This window comes from Neopsephotus bourkii, unplaced genomic scaffold (genome assembly GCF_033783945.1).
Source record: "Neopsephotus bourkii isolate Nb327-2 ecotype Australia unplaced genomic scaffold, CSIRO-AGI_Nbou_v1 NB_1749, whole genome shotgun sequence".
NCBI classification, from domain to species: domain Eukaryota; kingdom Metazoa; phylum Chordata; class Aves; order Psittaciformes; family Psittacidae; genus Neopsephotus; species Neopsephotus bourkii.
In genome coordinates, this window is record NW_026902223.1 from 3,539,200 (window position 1) to 3,560,195 (window position 20,996).

General features: G+C 40.0%; 1 protein-coding gene across 12 annotated transcripts in view; it reads left to right on the top strand.

Moving 5' to 3' along the window:
- The first annotated feature begins 1,177 nt into the window (after window positions 1–1,177).
- The window catches only part of BPTF (bromodomain PHD finger transcription factor), a 52,800-nt gene continuing 32,981 nt past the window's right edge, over window positions 1,178–20,996 (top strand). For 10 of the 12 annotated variants that reach the window (XM_061377389.1, XM_061377396.1, XM_061377400.1 and 7 more), the window contains exons 1-3: window positions 1,179–2,057; window positions 13,449–14,271; window positions 20,466–20,689. In XM_061377389.1, the coding sequence (XP_061233373.1) occupies window positions 1,418–2,057; window positions 13,449–14,271; window positions 20,466–20,689 (1,687 nt within the window). In that variant the 5' untranslated portion in view covers window positions 1,179–1,417. Of the gene's footprint in view, window positions 2,058–13,448; window positions 14,272–20,465; window positions 20,690–20,996 lie in introns of those variants that run through there. The other 2 variants (XM_061377392.1, XM_061377401.1) reach the window with 2 other exon arrangements.

Genomic DNA, 20,996 nt, shown 5'->3' on the forward strand with positions numbered 1-20,996 from the left:
AAATTACTGTAGACGAATGCAAATTAAATTACACATTGGACATAGAGCTAGCATGCTTATGCCATGACCAACATTGGGATTTACATCACATGGAAGCATAAGCAAGAGACTGAGAGAAAATGAAAATGCAAACACTTATTTGTTAATGATAAGACACCCTGGGATCCCAAAGCTGTAGATATAGCCGTGAAAAGAAGGTTGGTTGTAAGAAATTCAAGATGTTTGTGTGCCTTGGGCTGGCTTTCAATTTGTACTGCTTTTGCTCAGGAAACCGATACCCTGAATTCAAGTGGTGCCATTAGAAACCCACCAGTGCTATTGGTTTATGTAGATTTTTAGCCCTTTGGGGGCTCTGGCAAATGGGAAAACAAGAGGGAATACGAAATAGATGAAGCCTATCTCTTTTTCATAGTGCTCCAGTGAACTGCAAGCACACAGCAGGCTGGAGAAAGACCGGCAGAAATGCACGTGGTGGGACCTTAGGTGCTCTCCTCGCTTACCTTGCTTTATACCGACCCTGGATCGATAATAGCGAGCTGTGAGAGGGTTTTGCTTTCTGCAGGTGGGTGAAGGTTTACAGCCGAAAGAGGCGCAGTGGTGAAGGGGGTCCTGAGCGCACGGAGGGAGGGCGCCTCTCCTGAGGGGAGACCTGGTTTTGGCGGGCCCATGTGAGAGCCGCTGCCCGGTGCCTAGCTGCGCTCTCAGCTCACCCCTGAGGGGTGCGCGGCCGGCTGAAGCCGAGGGATGGCAGCCCGAGGGGCTCGCATTAGGGCGCGGGTCGAGCTCTGGGAGAGAATCGGTGACGGGAGTCGCTCTTCGGGTGTGGGCAGACGGGGAGCCTGAGGGGTGACACGGGACAGCTCCAGCCGTCGGCGGGGCTGGAGGGAGCCTCGTGGAAGGCGGTGGCGCCGGAGCAGCGCTTGGTGCCCGGTGGCGGTGAGCCGGGTGCGGGGCTCGCTGTGCGCCGGTGAAGGGAAGGCAGCGAGCGGACCGGAGCCGAGCGCGGCGCTGGGGCGCGCAGAGCGGCGGGGGCGGCCGGAGGAGGGCGCGGAGCCGCCTCAGAGCGCCGGCTCCAACATGGCTCTGGCGGCTGAGGGCGGCGGCGCCCCCTGGCGGCGGCTGTCGGGCGCGGCCGGTCACGTGAGGCGCTCGGGGCCTGCTGCCGCCGCCGCTTCCCCCAGTCAGAGCGGAGCGAGCCGAGGCAGAGACGAAGAAACAAGATGGCGGCCGGTGGCGATCCGGAGCGGGACGCCGGCAATTCGGATTGAGCCCTCGGCCCTCACAGCTCGGCGGCCCCCCTCCCCGGCCCGGATCCCTCGCAGGGGGGGGAGCTTCCCTGTAGCCGCCTGTCCGGACTCCGAGCGCCCTCCCGAGCCTTCCTTTCCCCTCCCTTCCCCCCCTCGGCCAGCGCCCAGAGATGCGGGGCCGGCGAGGCAGGCCGCCCAAGCAGCAGCAGCCGGCGGCGGCCACCGCTCAGGCGAGCTCCCCGGCTCCGCCCGCCCCGGCGGGCCCCATCGGGGGGCTGAGGTCCCGGCAGCGGGGCAGCAGCCGTGGCAGGTGGGCGACCTCGGCCCAGGCGGAGACGGCGGGGCCCAAGCAGAAGGGAGCCGCGGCTGCCCAGGCCTCTTCCCCCGCCACCGCCTCCCCCAGGGGGGGCAGCAAGAGGAAGGGAGGCAGCGGCAGCAGCAGCACCCCTGGTGGGGGAGGCAGCAGCGGTAAGGGTAGGGGCAGGGCTGGGGCTGGAGGAGCAGGGGGAGGAGGCGGAGGAGGCAGCTGCAACAGCCAAGGCAGGGCTGCCTCGTCCAGGAGGAGCATCAGCAAAGTGGTGTACGATGATCATGAGAGCGAAGAGGAGGAGGAGAGCATGGTGTCCGAGGAGGAAGAGGAGGCAGACCCCGAGGATAACCAGGACTCTGAGGAGGAAGAGGAGGAGGAGATAATGGAGGAAGAGGACGACGACGACTCTGACTACCCTGAAGAGATGGAGGATGAAGACGATGCCAGTTATTGCACTGAGAGCAGCTTCAGGAGCCACAGCACCTACAGCAGCACCCCAGGTAGAGAGTCAGTGGGATGAACTAAAACAAGTCGAGGGCACCCCACATGCTCCCTCTAGGTTTGCAAATACAGTCCGCACGCATTCTTCCTCCCAGGCGTGTATGTAAGGGATGCCTGCAAGCACTCACAGGGAGAGGGGTATGCAAATTAACGACTGGCAACCCCACGGATGCAGGGAACACTAGAAGATGCTTACCAACACATGTACTGGGAGGAGGGAGGGCGTACTGTAACAAGGGAATGCTGCAACAAGGGGATGCTTTGCAAATATGCATGGAGATTCTGGTGACTGCAGAAATGCATGATACACCAGAACGTCTTGCAAACAGTGTCAAAAGTGTATGGAGCATTCACTTAGAAACAAGGGGAAGGAGATGCATGCCTTGCAAAGAGGTCCTTTCAAATATATGCAGGAAAGGGTGGCTTGTGCTTGCAAATATAACTTGATGTTAAAAGGAGAGGAAGCACATGCAACTTGAAGGGGTCTTAAAAAGAAAAAAAGCCAAAAACCATAAACACTGAAAATTTTCAGGCTCTTGAAGTCAGAGGTCTAACTGGATCCAGCATTTACTGGCTTTAAGACAAAACTCGCTTTCCAAGGAGGGAAATGAGGTGCATTGTTCAAAATGGAGATTGCATTGTTATAGTTTGGGGAAAAGTGCATAGGGCCTCCTTGCAAGGGTGTAAACCTACTTTTAGTTAAACACAAAGATTGCAAGGTGGAGGTTGGGTCAGAAGCCTTGGTGTTAAATACTGCATTTATCTTAAGATATGGCAACCTTTAAAACTCATGTTGGTGTTAAAACTCCTTAAACATCATTGTGATTATTTTATTTTTTTTTAATCTCTAGTGGCAAATTTGGGCTCAGATTTTTCAGGCCTGTGTTTCTGTTTGTGCTTAATTGGCTCTTAACCATGTGGGTTTCAAGCTTCAAATATTCCTTTATCTAAACTTAAGCACTTTAGATTTATTTGAATTCATTCCAGAATGGAGTTCAAGCTTAGGAATTATTTAAGTTTGTTTGGTTCTTTTTAAAGTCTCTGAACCAGGAGAGTAGTTAAACTCAGGGATAACCCAGGAGTGCTTCTGAATTGGGCTACAGGGTCACAGACGCTGCTGTTGTACAAGTATTTGACCAATTTGGAAGGAGGGAGGAACAGGTTGTTGGTGTAAATGCACTGCGTCTTAATTAAAAAAGGAGTGTAGTTCAGAGTAGTTAGCTGACTTTATAAAAGGGGGAAGTACTGGTTACTGTGTCATTTGTTTTTATTTTGGTGAGTTAATGGTATCAGCTCATTATATGACTTCATCATAGTCCTTAAAAATCTCTGTGTGTCTGTCTAATACATATGTATTTAATTCATATCCATATGCTCAGGAACCTAAATGAATCAAAACAAGTACATACAATACTAAATGAATTTGATTTAGAGATAATTTTGAAGGTATTAGTTTACCTGTTGCAGGGATGAACTGCCATCAAATTTATATTTTGTGAATATTTATTGCCTTAAAGATTGAGGTCTGGCTTCACAGAAGGAAAAAGCCTTTCCAGTACTCTCTTGACTTTTAACTCTTTATTCTCTTCTTACTTGTCGTAACTTCAATTTTTAGTACTTTTTGGGGGAGTGCTTTTGTCAGGGAAAGAATATTTTGATTACTTTAATTGGCCTGCTCAGGAAAGTACTTTTTACATGAGCATCCAGGTTTAAAATGAGTTCTGCAGAGTATGGGTGTATTCAATTTTTGAAATGTGCTGAAGAGTTTTGGCAAATAAGATACTTCTGTGTGCATTGTTGTACAAGCATAGACAGGTTTTGTGTGGTATTGAGGTGTATCAGAAACCATTTCGATAATTTATGTGTTTATTTCTCACATGGTCAGGGTAACTTCAGTTAACTTTTATAAGATAAAGCTTAAGTAAGCATTTTCATCCTTATGTGCTTTTTTGGGGTTGTTATATTGAGTGTTTCATAGTTAAAACATCTATGTTGTTATTTTGGCAATTTACTGGCAGTTCTCATTAGCTCAGTATTTGCCTAGAGGTCTTCCTCCTCCTTCCCTCTCTCCCAGAAATGCTGTTGCCCTATTGCAATGAAAGTGCAAAACTTTCTTATTCAGTCAGCTCAGCCTGGCTTATTTCTGCTGAACAAATACCGAAATTGTGAGTGGTGCTACACAGTTGTGGCACTCATTGAAATCTTAGTCTTATTCAGGAAGAGATACATGAATTAGAACAGAATTAATAGGTGAGGAAAAGATTCACCTAACCTCAGCATGTCTTTATCTTACTGTGGCCAGCGCAGAGAAGAGTGCTTAAGGGTAGGGCACGCATGCAGTGATCTGTCTTCAGAGTTCTCTGTGGGCTCTGCTCTTTGATTCAGGTGCATGCTGAGCCAGAACTGGTCTTTAGCTATGTTTAGATACAGGGGTTTTTCTTTCGTATATTTATCATCAAACCAGACAAGTTGTAATACACAGTGGCAAAGTTCCTGTGAGTAACTGGAGAGCTTGAAGAATTGCCTTCTCCAAACTGGCCCCAAACAGAGTCATGCAGTGCCCGCTAGGTTTTTTCTACTAGAAATGATGATGAATGATTATTCTCTACTTAGCTTCCCTAACCATGTGCAGCTGAAGAGATTATTTTTTGCGAGCAGAGTATTGAAAAATTGCAGTTCCAATCAAACTCTCCTACCAAACAAGATTTTACACATAAATCACATCCAGTTAAATGAGTGACAGACTTTTTACAGCTTTTTCAAGCTTACATTGAATAACGAATTAAAAGATCACAGTGCAATGTCTGTAGCCAAGAAAGGCTCAGTTTTTATGCTTATGCTGGGGAGTTTATGATATATCTTGAACTGGAATCCACCAGGAGTGCTTTTTTACTGTATTATTAAAGTATTTAAAGAAACAAAATCCTAGGAATGGTAAAACACCTTTGATATAATGCTTAATAATGGTACAGTAAAAGCTTATTGTGTGAGTGTATATGACATCACTGCTTTTTCTTCTGCTGGACAGAGTTTTGGTAGAGGGACTGTATGTGTGTAATGTCCCTCTTCGTATCCATTTGTATCCCCAGAAGGTAGATGTAGTTTTCGAATAGCTATTGTATATGTCTTGTATCACTAAACATTTTTGCCATTACCTGTCCACTGCAAGTTCTGCTTTAGGCTTGTCATAATTGCGTGTATCAAGTATTTTCCATATGCTGCAGCATTTTAAAAGGAGGACTTAACATGTCTATAAGTCCTTCATTTTCTGTTTCTTGATTTTCTTTGTCAAAAACCAGGAGAACTAGTTTTAGGAAGAGCTGTACATCTAGATTTTGGCTGAGATAATTATCAGACTCTCTAACAAGCAAATGCACAGCAGTGGAGTTGTGAGCCAAAATATTTGTCTTTAAATATATGAATTTTTTTAGATGGCTTTTGCTAGTCTGAGCATTTGCACTGATTGTCCATCACTTCTCTTAACCAATTACTTCACTAGTATGCTTTTGTTTTCATTGTGAATGTATTTAACTGGAAACGAGGTACTGTGTTTTGTGTGTCTGTAGTAATTTTATATCTCTTAACCTGTTTTCATGCTCTTGAAGAATAGTTTAAGTGGAAACACTGAGATAGAACAGTAAGATACGCAGCCTCTTTTGTCTGTCATGTGAGAAGATTTACCAGCCTCCCAACCATATTACCCAGGGTACCCTGTTCTCAAAATCTGTCATGCTCTTATTTTACCATTTAGTAACCTGAACTTGGATTTTACTCTAGAGGAACTATCACCAGTTCATCGTGCCAGTCATGAAAAACATAGAAGAGTCCTAGCAAAGAAATAGTGTAGAAGGAGTAAATTGCTAGCTGATTCTGTTGTATTGACATGCAAATTTCCGGTTTATCTAAGAGCCTTTGTCACTTCAGTCATCTATCTAAGAAACTCTGTGCAGCAATTACCGTGCCATTATCAAAGTTTGTATGTTGTGAAAGGTAGAATATTTTGCTGGGTTTATTGTGCAAACTTTGTAGGGCTGCAGTAAAATTCCATAGCTGACCGTTGTATTGCATAGAACCAGCGTAAGGTGAATTGATGTGGATTTTAGTAGACTGGGGCTGTCTCTCAGAGTTTACTAACTTCTGAAATTAGTTGCAACTTATCCTGAGTGTGTCCCAACTAAGAAATTATCTGTCAGAATGTTCCTGAAGATTGTTATGTTAGTGCTACCTTTTTGCGTTCTGGCCTCTAGGCAAAGAAAAGTTGTTCCTCCAGGTACTTCTTGGAATGCTAGTGTGGGATCTCATCTGCTTCTTGTCTTGCACTAGTTATCCAAATGTTAAAATGATGCATTAGAATATAGGGGGTTTGTATTCCTGGCTCCTACGGAGATTGTACTGATGGCCATGATGCTGAGAAATTAAACTGTTAATGTAAAATGGATTTAGAAGTGTAGTACAGCCAGATGTACAAAGTGAAAAATAAACAGCCAGAAGTTTTAAGATTTTCAGGCAGTTGTTAAAGAACAGGAAGACCTGGTTTTGTACAGTGCAAAGCAGTAGTCAAAGTTAGCAGCATGTGTTGAGAGTTTCTGTGATATGGGTGCTCTCAGGCTCTAGTCTAGTAACCAGTTATTTTTTCATTTTCCCTTTAACTTTTTTGATGCTTGTTTTTAATGTCAGGTTAGGTTTTAAGTTTTATCTGGTTATTTGATTTACAGTGGTTTTTACTTTTCCAGGCAAAATAAATCGATTTGGGCTAGGTATGGATATTACAGAGCAAAACTGTTTGGAGCTGCACTTACAAGTAGCTACAAATGCATCTTATTGTTTCAGAAATTTCTAAGAGATTTAGACTTGTGAATATTAGAAATATGTTGTCATGTTGGCTTTTTAAAAGGCAAAAAAAGTGTTTTCTATAAGTCAGGCCCTTTAATTTTGTCCTGTCCCAAGAAAAAGATTTAAATTTTTCAGGTTTGGTACTGCTTTTCATAATATATTCTTACTTCATGTTAAACTGATTCATTTTACTGCTTTTTCTTCTTTGGTGTAAGCTGAACAAATGTTCTTCCAAGAGGTTGGCTTTTAATTAAGGAACCAGTTTGGGTATTGCTGTGGCAAACAAGTAGCTATATCCAGTTCATGCATTCTGCTGTGAGGGGAAAAAGAAAAGAAAAACACACAGAAAAAAGTTCTCTCATGCATTTTCATCAACTGGTTTCAGTTTTATCAGAGATATTTGACAAGAACTTACGTGTTGCTCTGCAGTCTCATTTGAATCTTGCCTGGTGAAGTGTAGCAATTTGGGACAGCAAATGTCTGATTCTTGTATGTTTATTAAAACCAAACAAAAAAAGGAGAGTCTTAATGAGTTTAGGAGGGTAGTTAAAAGCCAGATTTCCAGGAGGAAGGAAAACCTAGGAGAGGGCATCCTCTATAAGGAGTACTCATGCTTCCAGGACATCATATAATTGCCAGTTGGTCTTTACCTTGAGAAGTTTCAGTAGTGACTCATGATCTGGAAAACAAAACCAACCCACTCCTGTTTTACTAATGGTGGACCTCTGTGTTAGTGTAATTTGACTTGATGAACTTGAAACCAAAAACTGATCTCTTGCTGGGGGAAAATGTGAAGTTTTTTCACTCGCTGGGGTCAGTTTTGTGGAGTTTGCCAGCTGCGGGTTTGTACTATAATTATTTCCTCCCTCCTGACCAAAATACCTGAAACTCCTCCATCTCTCTTTTCCCTCCCCTATATTCTACCAAATGTATCTTCTCCATTGTAGCTGTGAACAGGAGCTCTAAGCTGGAGTCCTAGAGCCCAAATGCTGAGAAATCAAGAGGAAGGGAAAATTTTTAGAGAAATGAGACCAGTTGTGAGCTTTCTAATCAAGAAATACTGGAACCAGTGTTTATTTTTCGGGTCATACCAGTACAGCTACCACTGTCTCCCTGTTTAAACAAGACAGTGGTTCTGGCAGAGTATTTATTATGTAAGACCTCCATCCACCAGTCCATCACCTGAAATATTGGGCTGAAAGGCTGTGTTTACTAGCACTGTACATCTGGAGTAAAGGGATATGTAACAAGTTAAACAAGGCAAAACTGGATTTTTGTCCTTTCTGTTTGGCTACGTGTGTATGGTAATGGGAATACAACTAAAGCACAAAGCATGAAATTCATATTTAGTCATGGTGTAACCTTTTCTGTATTCTGGACACTTACGTAAATAGTTGGTTTAGATACTCTGTTTTAAAACTAAACCACATGAATGTGTAGCTTTAAAATTGAAGCTACATAAACAAGAAGATATTAAAGATGGTTAAAATGTTTTTAAGTTCCATATTCTCCTGTGCTAAACAGTTAAAGAATGGATGTGACTTTCCCCTTTCTTCTTTCAGTCTGTCAGTGAAAACGGAGACAAGCTTTTTGGTTCTTTTATATACTCTATTTCTGAATTTTGAGAGGGTCAGCATAGGGACTGAATAGGTTGAATAGATGGAAATTAAAAAGGAAAAAAAAGCAAGGGTTTGTTGGTTTTGGTTTTTTTTAAGTGCTTCACTAAATTCTGGGTTTGAGTGCTCAGCCTGTTACTTCAGTAACTTTATTTTATTGCAAGTATCATTAGTGTGTTGCTTAAATATTTGTAATATAAATTATTTTAATAGATTATAGTAAGTGTAGACTGTAATTATCAATATCTATAATTAAATGTGCCATGTGAATAAAATTGTTTACTCTTTAATCTTAATTACAGGCAGCTCTTCCATTAGAGAATTCAAAATAGGGACAGGCAGCCATTGCAGACTTCATCACTTTTGGAGACAACTAGTGAGGGAATGTGATTTAAAAGAAGTGTATGCGAGATAGAAGTATAATGCAGAGATGCTCAGGATGATCTGGATCCTGTAAATAGTCCAGTCGTGGCAGCAGGAGGCTCTTGGCAGATGAGTTTTTAGTGCCAAATAAAGCTGTGGAATTTAAATGGTGTAGAGGTGGACGTTTTCTTTCTTTGTAATGGCTCAAACCTGAAGGTGGAATTTGATTAAGGGATTTGGTTAATATGCAGAAACAATCTTAGAAGTATACAATTTACATGTAATAAAGCTGGAGTCCATTTGGGGAATCTTCAGGGTGTAAATTGACTTTCTTTAATTGACAGCAGGTACATCTAGATTCAGTTTGAAGTCTAGTCAGGTGGTTAAAGGTGAAGTACCTGCTGCTTGAACGCTTGCTCTGGAATCCTCTTAATGTTCTTTTGGTTTAGACAAAGTAGTACAGAAGGAAGTTTCATTTTTTACTTAAAAAAAGCCCTGCTGCTATGACATTTCCACAAATGGGAAATTACCCAGGGCACATCATAGAAATGATTTATCCAAAGTTATTTAAACTGTAACAAGAGAAAGTAATGCAGTAGGTGATGTAGTAAAACAAAGTTAAGAGCAGCAATGTAATTCTCTTGCCTCAGTGTGGTCATTGCACTGATTTGTTAAACTAGTTCACTTCTGTATATTATTTTAAGTGCATATTAAGGTACTGGGGTTTGGTTTTTGGTTTGGAGGGTGGATGTGTCTGCCAGTGAATACCAAATTCAGGCCCTGGATGTGTGGCCTTGGGGAGAGGAGAAGATTCTCCTTGAAAGTGAAAAGCTAGCAAAGTTGTATATGTTTATTGTAGGAAGACTGGTTTTCAGAATTTGAGGGTGTGTATGAAGAGCAGTTGGGTAAACATGAACTGTGAGCTTCAAAAACCTTCACAGAAGTTCAGATGGCTTCTAAAGAGCGTGAAGCTGTGCAGGTTGTCAGCGTGCTTCAGATAACTGGCAATGAGGAAGTTGTTATTATCAGAATCACAAGGAAGGCTGGAGTCCTTATTTGGAATACCAAACCGCCTTTCTTCAGCTGTCAAGGCTAGTTGTGAGGGAGAGGGTTATCCACCCAACCAGCAGAATACAAACATTTCAGCCCAAAACAGAGACCATAGGACTTTGTCATTGTTATATTCCATTGGTCTACACTTGTAATTTAAGTTCAACAGCCACTTAGAGTACTTCAAATTTTATGAGCACCTTGGCAGAGGATGTTCATATTTTTCACTGGAGATCAGACTGTTGGTTGTGTTGGTTTGGGGTTTTGGGGTTGTTTTTTTAAAGTTGTTTGGAGTGTTTCTTGAGATTGTACTTGATGCATTGAACAGGGATATGTTTAAGCGCGAATAGGCTTGGAACTTGTGAATTTCTGAATCAGACTTTGTGATTCCCTTCTTGGCTTCAAGTTCTGTTCAAGCTGCATACAGCAAAAATCAATAACAAATTGAAAGTGAAATTTGAAATAAACATGGAAAGATTTTCAATACCATGCCACAAAGCCACTCAAGGAAATATGTCTGGGTACCATTTCTTACATCTTTGAATACTTTCTTTGTTTAGCTCTGGAAAATGGATTCTATGCAGTGCAGAATTGTTCAAAGCAGTTCAGTGTCCAAAAAGAGAAATTATATGAGCTCTTGAAATGTGGTGTGTGATTTACAGTATGGGTTGTGGCAGTGCTGAGTGGTACGATACAGTAACTGGGCTGTGTACCGTGAAATTGCTTACCATGTTCACAAGGCAGTGGGCAAAGGGGCATACATTTTATAATGCAATATGGTTTTCGTTATTGTCTAAACTACCTTTACAATTACTTCAGAAATTTCTGTGCTGTATGCTAAAGCAAACATGAAAATATGTGAATTGATTTAAATTGAAGATGAAGAGTGGTGTGAATAATGCAACCACACCGTTGCACTGTACTTGCGCCAAAAATCAGTTCTTTATGATGGTGGTGTGACAATCTTTGTGTCCCAATAACACATTTATTCTAGACCTCTAACTGTAAAAGTATGCTTCCTCTGTAAGGTGAGATGTTAGAGGGCTTAAACTTTTTCAGAAAATGTTAGGAATGCCCATTTTAAGCTTCCTTTTTGTGCTTCTCCTGTTAATTTGATGTAAGAAATATACCAGTGTTTCTCTCTTGTGAAAGAGATATCAACAAAGATGGTCTAGGGGAAGTCAGGTTTTTGTTTGTTTGTTTGTTTGGGATTTCTTTCAGTGGAGGATAAAAGCAATGCAAAGGACAATAGTAATTTTGTTCTTGGAGTAGGAAATCTCAACAAATGGGAGGAAATAAGGAGTCTTTGCTCTTTGAGCGGTGTTCCTTTATTCTAGCTTATCTTTACTGAGGGGGTTTGTCACTTGTGATTGATTTAGGTAAACCAGGGTTATCATTCTTGCTGCATGCTTTCTTGAAAGGCTGTTTCTTTCATGGCTTTACTGTGTGACAGACATGTTTTTCTGCTGCTGCAATGGCAAACACTGCAGTAAATCCTAGTTTGTAGCCCTGCCACTTTCTGTGATATATGGACTCTGTGAAGACCATCGGTAGTTTCAGAGTATCTGGTTTGTGTTGCAGTTGTATTGCATGATCACCTACTAGGACTGATCCTACACCATCCTGCAATACTGAAGGAAGCTTCAGGACCCTAACAGTTTAATCAGAGCGTGCAAGTGTGTGCTTTGCTTTGGGGTCTTTTAATTAAACCAACTCTGGTTTATGCATGTATCCTGGTGATAGCATTGGATCATGGAGATAGGAAAGTTGAGTTTAATCTAGATGTTTCTTGCTTTGTGTCTGGCTGTGAAACTCCTGTGGTTTTGTGTGTTTGCCATGATTAAACATTTTCCACTTATTTGTGTAAGAGCATCTTGGAAGACAGTCATACAGGCATTCCTTCGCTTTCCACAGGCAGAACTCAAACTTCACTAAACTTGGGAATTTATTTTTATATGCAGATGATGTTGACCCATTACTTCTGTAATGGAAACATCTGGCTGATCATATTTATATTGCTTTAGAGTGTCTAATTTGTTGTGTAAGATTTTATTCTTTAAAGTTTGAGAGGCAGAGATGTATCTGGTGCCATCGTGCCCATCTAACTCAATGATTGATTTATTTATCTTCTGGAATCGTTTGGCAAACTGTCTATTATGTGTCAAGATGTTTCTGAAAGGTAGCTTCTCTTTTTGGTAACTTTTTTCTTTCCTTTTCAGTGCATTAAAGTTTCAGTGATGGTGTATTTAGATTCAGAAGGATCTGTCTTTGGGTGTTTGCCTGCCTTAGCAGGTCTTGCTCCCTATTAGACTTTTTTCCTGTATCTGTGGGAGTATTGGAGGGAGTTGGATGGGTTGAACAAATACCACAGAGAACCATTTCCTCTTCACGGTAACATCCAAGATGACTTGAAACTTGGTTTTAAAACAAGAAGCTGGTTTTATGATTAGTTTATGAGATTGTCTAAACTTGATTTTGTTGGGGTTTTTTTATAAAGGAAGTTTAATGAGTGCATATTAATACTTCAACTGATAGCTGCAAGACAGTTGAGTGTAGCTGGATACTTTGATAGAAGATGGAAATATTTCATCTCTCTGGTAGTGCTGGGTACAGGGGCTTTCGTCTTTTGTTTTGCCTTCTGCTTGGCATCAAGGATAGTGGAATTAAATAGGAGAAGGTGTAGCATCTCATCTGAATTAGCATCTGAGTCTGAATTAATTATGCTTAGTATCTATTCTTTTAGGTAGTGAAACAGCTCTTCAGAAAAGCTTTTTGTGTTAGGCTTTGTCCTTCCCTAAATCTGCCGCCTCCTCATTCTGTGGAGATATCTCCTGGCTTATTGAAGCATGTGGGGGGAGGTTTTTTGTGTGTTTTGTTTTGAAAGATTGGGAGTTCCTGAAGCATTTTCATATAATATCACATTTAACTTTTGTTTCTGGCTTGTAAGTATCCAGGATAAATACTCCAGTTAAAAGGCAGTGGAGAAAGTGATTTAGGTTCTGGTTTATGTTCTAAATTGGTTGAAATTGATGTCCTATGACATCTGCTTGGAATGATCTTTCTGTGTGCTATTGCTGGACAGGAGAACAGCTTGCGGGATTTAAATGCAAAATGTCTATTGTTTGAAGCTGGATGCTTTAAGTTTAAAATTAAATTTCCAGGAAGGAATGATAAACAAGTCATGCTGAGTAAAAATGAGGAAAAAAATCTAAATATTTTGGCTGAGGAAAACGTCTCTTTTAAGTAATTTGAATAATTAAAATTCTAATTGTCATTTTAAAGCTTCATCAGATTACACAGGAAATGCGACTGCTTGCGGTGTCTAAAGCAAAACTTCAGATAGCTTGTGAATTTTATTTTTATACTGTTAAAGGATAAGATTATTAGGTGAATTATCACATTGTGTAACTGAAGATGTAAATTCATAATTTACAGTGGTTTAGAAAGTTTGATGCAGTCATTGTTTATGGATGTTTAAACAAGTTGACCAGTGAATGGCAAAATTCTTATTGTTGCTTTTTATTCCAGGTAGGAGAAGACAAAGAGTGCATCGTCCTCGTTCTCCAATATTGGAAGAAAAAGATATCCCACCCTTGGAGTTTCCTAAATCCTCAGAGGACTTAATGGTGCCTAGTGAGCATATAATGAATGTTATTGCCATCTATGAGGTACTAAGGAACTTTGGCACTGTTTTACGCCTCTCTCCTTTTCGTTTTGAGGACTTCTGTGCTGCTCTGGTAAGTCAAGAGCAGTGCACACTTATGGCAGAGATGCATATAGTGCTTTTAAAAGCAGTTTTACGTGAAGAAGACACTTCAAATACTACCTTTGGACCTGCTGACCTCAAAGATAGCGTTAATTCCACTTTGTATTTCATAGATGGAATGACGTGGCCAGAGGTTCTGCGGGTATATTGTGAGAGTGACAAGGAATACCATCATGTTCTTCCTTACCAAGAGACAGAGGACTATCCTTATGGACCAGTAGAGAATAAAATCAAAGTTCTGCAGTTCTTAGTGGATCAGTTTCTTACAACAAACATTGCACGTGAAGAGTTAATGTCAGAAGGTGTTATTCAGTATGATGATCATTGTAGGGTTTGTCACAAACTTGGGGATTTGCTTTGCTGTGAAACTTGTTCAGCTGTGTACCATTTGGAATGCGTGAAACCACCTCTTGAAGAGGTACCAGAAGACGAATGGCAGTGTGAGGTCTGCGTAGCACATAAGGTGCCTGGAGTAACTGACTGTGTTGCTGAAATCCAAAAAAATAAACCATACATTCGACATGAACCTATTGGATATGACAGGCATAGGCGAAAATATTGGTTCCTGAACAGAAGAATCATTATGTAAGTATAAAGGAATCAGTGTTTTCTGAATAATGATATCGCATTGAATGCATTTTTAGGATATCCTGTAAGTTGCTTTTGCCATCTTGAAGTTGTTCTTTCATTTGGTAAGACTATTGCTTGCTGTTTTGCAAGGAAGTTTCTAAGGACCATGTAATTAATCCATCGATTTTCTCCAAAATAAGTATTTTCATAATCTGTATATAAAAAGGGGAAAAACCCCAGGGTCTCTGGCTTAATATTAGTATGCCTAAAACACATGAATGTGAGGAAAAGAGAGGGAATTTTAATAAGAGCTCTCCATTTTTTGTAAAAGTTACTGAAAAGCAGTTTAACTCTCTTGGTGATCACATGTATAGAATGCTCATTTTGTATACTTTCACCTGCTTAAATAGTATTTGGCTGTTAGCTGCTGGTACTGGTTTGATGGTCTGCCTTTGAAGGTAAGACTTTCAAAGCACTTGAATGTGTTCAGCGTATTAGAAATGCAGCAAATATTGTATGCGAACACTTCTGTAAAGATAAAATCAAAACATTAAGAAATGCCTGTCTTTAAGTGATCTCCTTTATACATTTAACACTTTCCTGTTAGTGGTTGGCCTTGAGATACTAATGTATTTCAATACATTAATAATAATCAGACCCTTGTTAGTGAGGGCGTTGTGCCCTGGTTTCACCTGAAAAGTTGAATCTAAAATTATAAAAATACTTGTACATTTGTCACAGGAAAATAGCTAAAGACTGGGTTTTTTTCATACAAAAAACTGTTCTTATGTAATTGTTCTCATAGTGGCAGAGAAACTGTATTTAAGTGAAATCAGTAGTAGTGTAATTTTGAAGAGATAAAGGTATTTTGCTGGATTTCTTGAAATACAGTTTTCCATTCAGCATTATGGAGAATATAAGCCACCGCTGAGTACCTTGCCAGCAATGCACAAAAAATGTTTCATGGTGAATGTTAAGATGTTACCCAGTGTCTTTAAAAGGAATTGTGATGACTGTTGGTAGTATTACATCTTACAAACAAGACACTTCTAAGGACTCATTTTAGTCTTTTAAAATACAGTGCTCTTTCTTTAATGGTGAATTTCTCTAATGGTGCTTGAAGTATTCATTATCGCCACTTTTTGTTTCCTGTGTGTTCTTTTACACTTGTAAAGAAAGAATCCATGTTGGATTGTTTTTAGTTTCTCTGGGTTATAAATGCCACAGTAGTATCAAGCAGTCTTTTAAAAGGTGCAGGGAATCTTTTCCACTCTTACCTTTGCTTTATACTCAATCACATGCTCTACAATGTGTGGTGTATCATTTATGGTTCAGCAGGACTTGATCGTCAGCCTGAAGCTGTTGAAATCCTAATTCTTCCATTTTCTCATATCTAATTCTCTTCCTTCAGTTTCCAGAAAATGAGTTGGAAGTTTGCTTTTTGCAAAAAGCTTGGTTGTGAAAGACATGTAACTGATACCCTTTTTGTTCTAGTAACCTGTGTTTTAATGACTTATAGGGCATGATTTTTCTCTCTTTTGAGCTCTTGAGGAAAAGGTTGTTCTAAAGAAGAAGTTTTCCTCACTGCCCTACTGTACTGGCAGAACAATTACATTCTGCCTGCCATTAGAGGTCTAGGAAGTAGCATTAAAAAACCCAGTGTCATTCAGGAGCTTATTTTAAGATGAATAGGCCCCCAGTGTGTAGACAGTTTGGTAATTATTTTTGACTAAACTTGATCTATGAAACAATGTTTTTCTTCCTAATGAAGAGTAATATTTGATGCTCAGGAGGTTTTGATACAGACAGTACTTCAATATAGCTTAAACCAAGTAAATCATGCAGGTGCTTCTTGTTCCTTTGAAATCTGCATGTGTGAAAGTTCTTTGGCATGCTGGTAGTAATTTTAACTGCACTAGAAAAGATACCTTCAAAGGTTGAATGAATTTTTTTTCCCCAGTGATTTTGCATTCCTGCTGGGAGTTCAGTGGGCAAAATACTTGCTTCAAGTTTTATGAATTTAAGTTTTATATCTCACTTGGGATTTATTCAAAGAGACATCAGTATTCCATTTCAAATCAAAACAGATGAGAATTGTAAACAATACAGCAAAAGGAAAACTTTATTGGATTTTCCATTTTACTGAGGTTTTGTTAGTGACCAAAATAGTTCAAAATGTAAATAGAGCAGTATTTTGATGTTTACGAAGGCAAGAAATGCAGTGCAGCCATTGTTTCCTGACTTATTTTTGTATTCTTATGTTGCTCATCAAGGTTGAAATACACTTCCCCTGCTCGTCCCTGTCCTTCTTGCTGTCATTAGGTATCATGCCTTCTGCTAATACAAATGTGTCTGTGCTTGCTTCCAAAACAAGTTCTTCATGAAGTATGTGGTTTGGATTAAAAATATTTCAAATCCTCCTGATGGAATTGGAAGAGCAAACAGATGGTCAGTTGTGCTGGTGGATCTGCAGCAGCAGCAGCTCTCTTTAACAGCAGTGTGGGATGTACAGAACCAAGCAATTCCACTGGACTTTTCACAGAACTTTGATGCATTTAATTATGCATAATTAAATTTATGCATAATGTGCCTTGAAGCTTCTTGCCAAAGCCACTTCATAAGGGCACAAAAGTATTTACTGCATAACTAAATTCCAGGGAAATATAATAATTCACAAAGATATTAAACTCTCAGGTTTTAATGTCCTTTAGGTTCAGTAAGCATGCTGTATTGCAAACCCAACAGTTTCCCACATATATATGTGTGTGTATGTATATATATATGGAACAAGTTTAAACTACACCTGTTTGGATAACAGGTTAAGTTAAAGGAGAACTGCTAAATGCTAAAAGCTGAGATTAATTAATTGATATTATCATATCAACTTTATTAAAATAAATAGAGTGTATTCATCAATACTGTGGGATCAAATTTATCAGAGGAAATTAGTAGATCTAAAACCAGTCTGCACAAACACTGACTGGAATCCTTGCCGTTGGGGACTGGAGGACTGAAATCATAAATTCTTGAATTTTTCTGTTTTTCAGAGGGGTTTTAGGGCTTTTTACTACTTTGCTCCTTATAAATGTTATAAATCCCTCATACCACTGGTTTTCCCATCTTTGAAAGGGTTTTGTAGGTTTCTTCTTGATCACCAATACTTTTATTTCCATACTCATCATCTGCTGAGGGCAGTAAGCCTTGTTTAAGCCCATCGTTGTGGTTCTGTTTTTCTTTTCCACCTCTCCTGTTTTACAGATGGAAAAGCGGGCACTGAGGAGGTCTCCTCCCATACATCCCCAGGAGCAAATAGCAACAAGGTTTAAAAAACTCTTGTGGTCAAGAGAAAGAGAATGTCTGATTTTTTAGTTTCAAGCTGTTAACAAACTTAGGATGATGTCTCTGGGTCAATGCCTTTGTTTTGCTTGTAAAGGTTATTTCTTCAAGTAAAGTCAGGGAATTTAGGACTTTGATTTGCATTCTCCTTGTAAACTGCTGCAGTGTTCTAACAGGTTCTCTTTCTAGAAATGCTGAGACGCTTGGTATTTGTCAGATGTTTATGAAAGCAGATGAAACGTTGTTCGGTTTTCATTTTGATAGCAGAAGACAGACACAAATTGTTATTGCTGAGTTGCATACATCTTCCTTGATGGTCAAAAGAACCAATTTCAGCTTTTTGTCTGCAAGATTTGTTGTCCCTTTATATTCTCAACAAGTCCTGCTCGATTTTCACCTATTAATTAAAAAGGGTTTATATCTTTGTTTGAGTAGGTTACTCTAAACAGGTGACTGAATGCTTGTGTCTAATTGTATCATCATGGAATTCAGGAAGGGGTGTATCTACTTTGTTATTACTTTACTTGAAAGTTTCTAGCATGTTCTGTGTTGTCAGTTTTATCAGTCTTAAAACTTGTCTCAAAAGCCTGCCAGTGAATAGTTCCTGGCAGTGCAGGAGGCTGAAAGAGGTAGGAAATGTTCATGTGATTCTTCTCTCCCTTGCTTGGCCTCACTTGCACGTCCCCTGAAGACAAAGTAGACCTGTCGGGCTTCAAGTCAGCCTCGTCAGAGGAAAACACTGGGAATCGGTCCCTGTGTAAACTTGCATCTTTACATCTTGTTTTTATGATAGCCTCTCAGAGAATGAAAGTAGTGTCCCTTTAGCCAATGGAAGAAGGTGTTCAGGGGAAGTTAGCTCAAATATTTTAATCATTAGTTTAAATCTTAACCAGCTTTGCCAAATGGATTGCATAGAACGATTTCTGCTGTAGCTATTTGGCTGTTAGCAAGTTGGTTATGAGCATTCCAGGGCTTCCACTGGCACACACTTGAATCTTGGGAAGAAGTCTGAGCAAACATGAGTTTTGTATAAAGGTAACAGCAAGCTTCTCCCTTTTCATTTTCTGTCTGTGCTTTTGTTGAAAGAAAACACTAATTCCTGAACTTTGGTTACTAAGGTTGTGATAGCCTTCAGTTCAAGAGAAATTCTGTGCTCAAAACCCTGTATAAATGAAGCAGAAGGGAAATAAAATACTCTTGGATAACTTCATTGTCTATTTCTACAATATTATCTGTGCAAGTCTTTAATGGGTGGGACTTGAATTGCACATAGAAAACTTAGCTGTAGGTGTGTTTTGCAGAATACAGTCTTTGCGGTCTAGTGTTTTGATTCTTCACAATGTGGCTCTGGGATTTTTTGGCCTGTAATACAGCAGACCTTTCCTGGTACTGCAGGCTTTTTCTTGATTATATAGGGAAATTGAAGATAACAGCTAATTGCTTTACAGTCCAATGGAACCTTGTAACACAAGAATAGAAAGAACTGATGGGAAAGGAAAAGGGAGATGCTGCTTGGGATTTTCAGGTGACATACATACATACATATCCTGGAGGCATTAGCATAGCTGCAGTGGTTTCAGGTTTGCTAAAAGGGGGGAGAATGTGGGAAAAGAACATACTTGGATGATCACTGTCAAAAGTTAATCAAGGTGTACAGGGCTCTATGCCTGAACTGCTTGTATATTTATATTATAGTATAAACTTAGCAACAGCATCATATTGTACAGTTGTGTTTGTAAGGAGTAGAGCATCTTTACAATTACTGCTCTGCTAGTGTCTTCCTCTTCCTGCTTCCACTGGATATTTGCCAGGGAAAAATTCAGTAGGCCCTGTCCTTTGTCATTAAGCATTTTGTTTCACCCTATTCTTTCCTCTTGCTGTGTAAAGCTGAATCCTTGCATTCTCATCTCCCCTTCTGACTTATGCTTTAGGCATTTTCCTTTATCTTTTTTAATGGCTTTTGTTGACAATCAGTAATAGAGGTGCTGCCATTCCTGTTATTGTTAGTAGATAACTTCCTTGGTTTAAACATTTTTTCTTGAACACGGAATTCTGCAGGTATGGAATATTCTATAGAGTCCAATGGTTGTCAGTGTTGAGCTGTTACTTTTTGATGTGTAGTATATGGGATGTCTTCCTGAAATGAGCTGTTTTCTCAGAGAACGTGTTGAACTTAACCATGCTAACCTGTTAAAACTAATGGGAAGTTACTGGTAGCCTAGAGGAGTAAATGGTAAGGTAGAATTAGTTGCTTTTCATGAGCAAAGGCCTTTATGGAAGAAAATATGGAAGAAATTGTAGTATTACATTGCAGTACACCAGGTTTTGTTATCAGAAAACAAGTCTGGTTTGTAGTAATGGTTGTGATGAGTTATTAGTTGAATTTTGAGTGGTATTGTAATTATTAACTTCATAACCACTTTATTTTAGTAGTGTTCTGATCGAGTTGCAAGTACAACAGTTGTTCCACAACGGAATGCCCTTTCCTGAAGATGCAGTCAGAAACACTCCCCTTAATGGATTCTGCAGCCATACCTCCTTTGTTGCAAATTGTTTGAGACTCAGTAGTAGATTACTGGTTACAGTGATAGTAAATATAAAGAGAACAAACTTGGTTGCAGATTGGACAAACCAGTTTTAAGGAGACACTTCAAAAGCTTTCTTGAGCACATTGTAATGAGAAATTCTGAGGGGATGGTAATGAGAAAGTATCATTTGTGTATTAAATTGAGTGCATGTGAGTGTCCTCATGTGATTTGTTATTCACACTCAGGTGTTGGCATTTAAGAGTTCTCTGCTGAAAGTAGGCCCATACTAATTTTTGTGATTTATCTAGATATTTGAAAATTCATATTTTTCCAATACTCTTACAGAGAAGAAGATTCAGAAAGTGAGAAAGATAAGAAAATCTGGTACTTTAGCACAAAGATCCAGCTGGCAGAGTTGATCGAATGCCTGGACAAAGATTACTGGGAAGCTGACCTATGCAAAACTCTGGAAGAAATGCGTGAGGAAATTCATCGGCACATGGATGTGACGGAAGACCTCACTAATAAAGCAAGGGGCAACAACAAGTCTTTCCTTTCTGCAGCAAATGGTAAGTGTTTTATGGCAGTAGATGTTGCACTTTGAATTGAATGCTAGTTCATATTTCTTTTATTATAAGAAGCCTATAGAAACTGATGGAGAAGGATCATGCAGGTGTACCAGCATGGCTATTTAGTGCTGACTTATTGTAGGGCTATGTATCATGTATTCTAGGATGTACTGAATGATTTGGATTCTTGATATGGTTAGGGTGTGCCAGACTGTGATTGCTCCAGGTGTTGAGGTGGAGCTGTGTTAGCCATCATATGTTTGTTGGTGTGTGTGTGTGTGTATGTATATATATATATATATATATA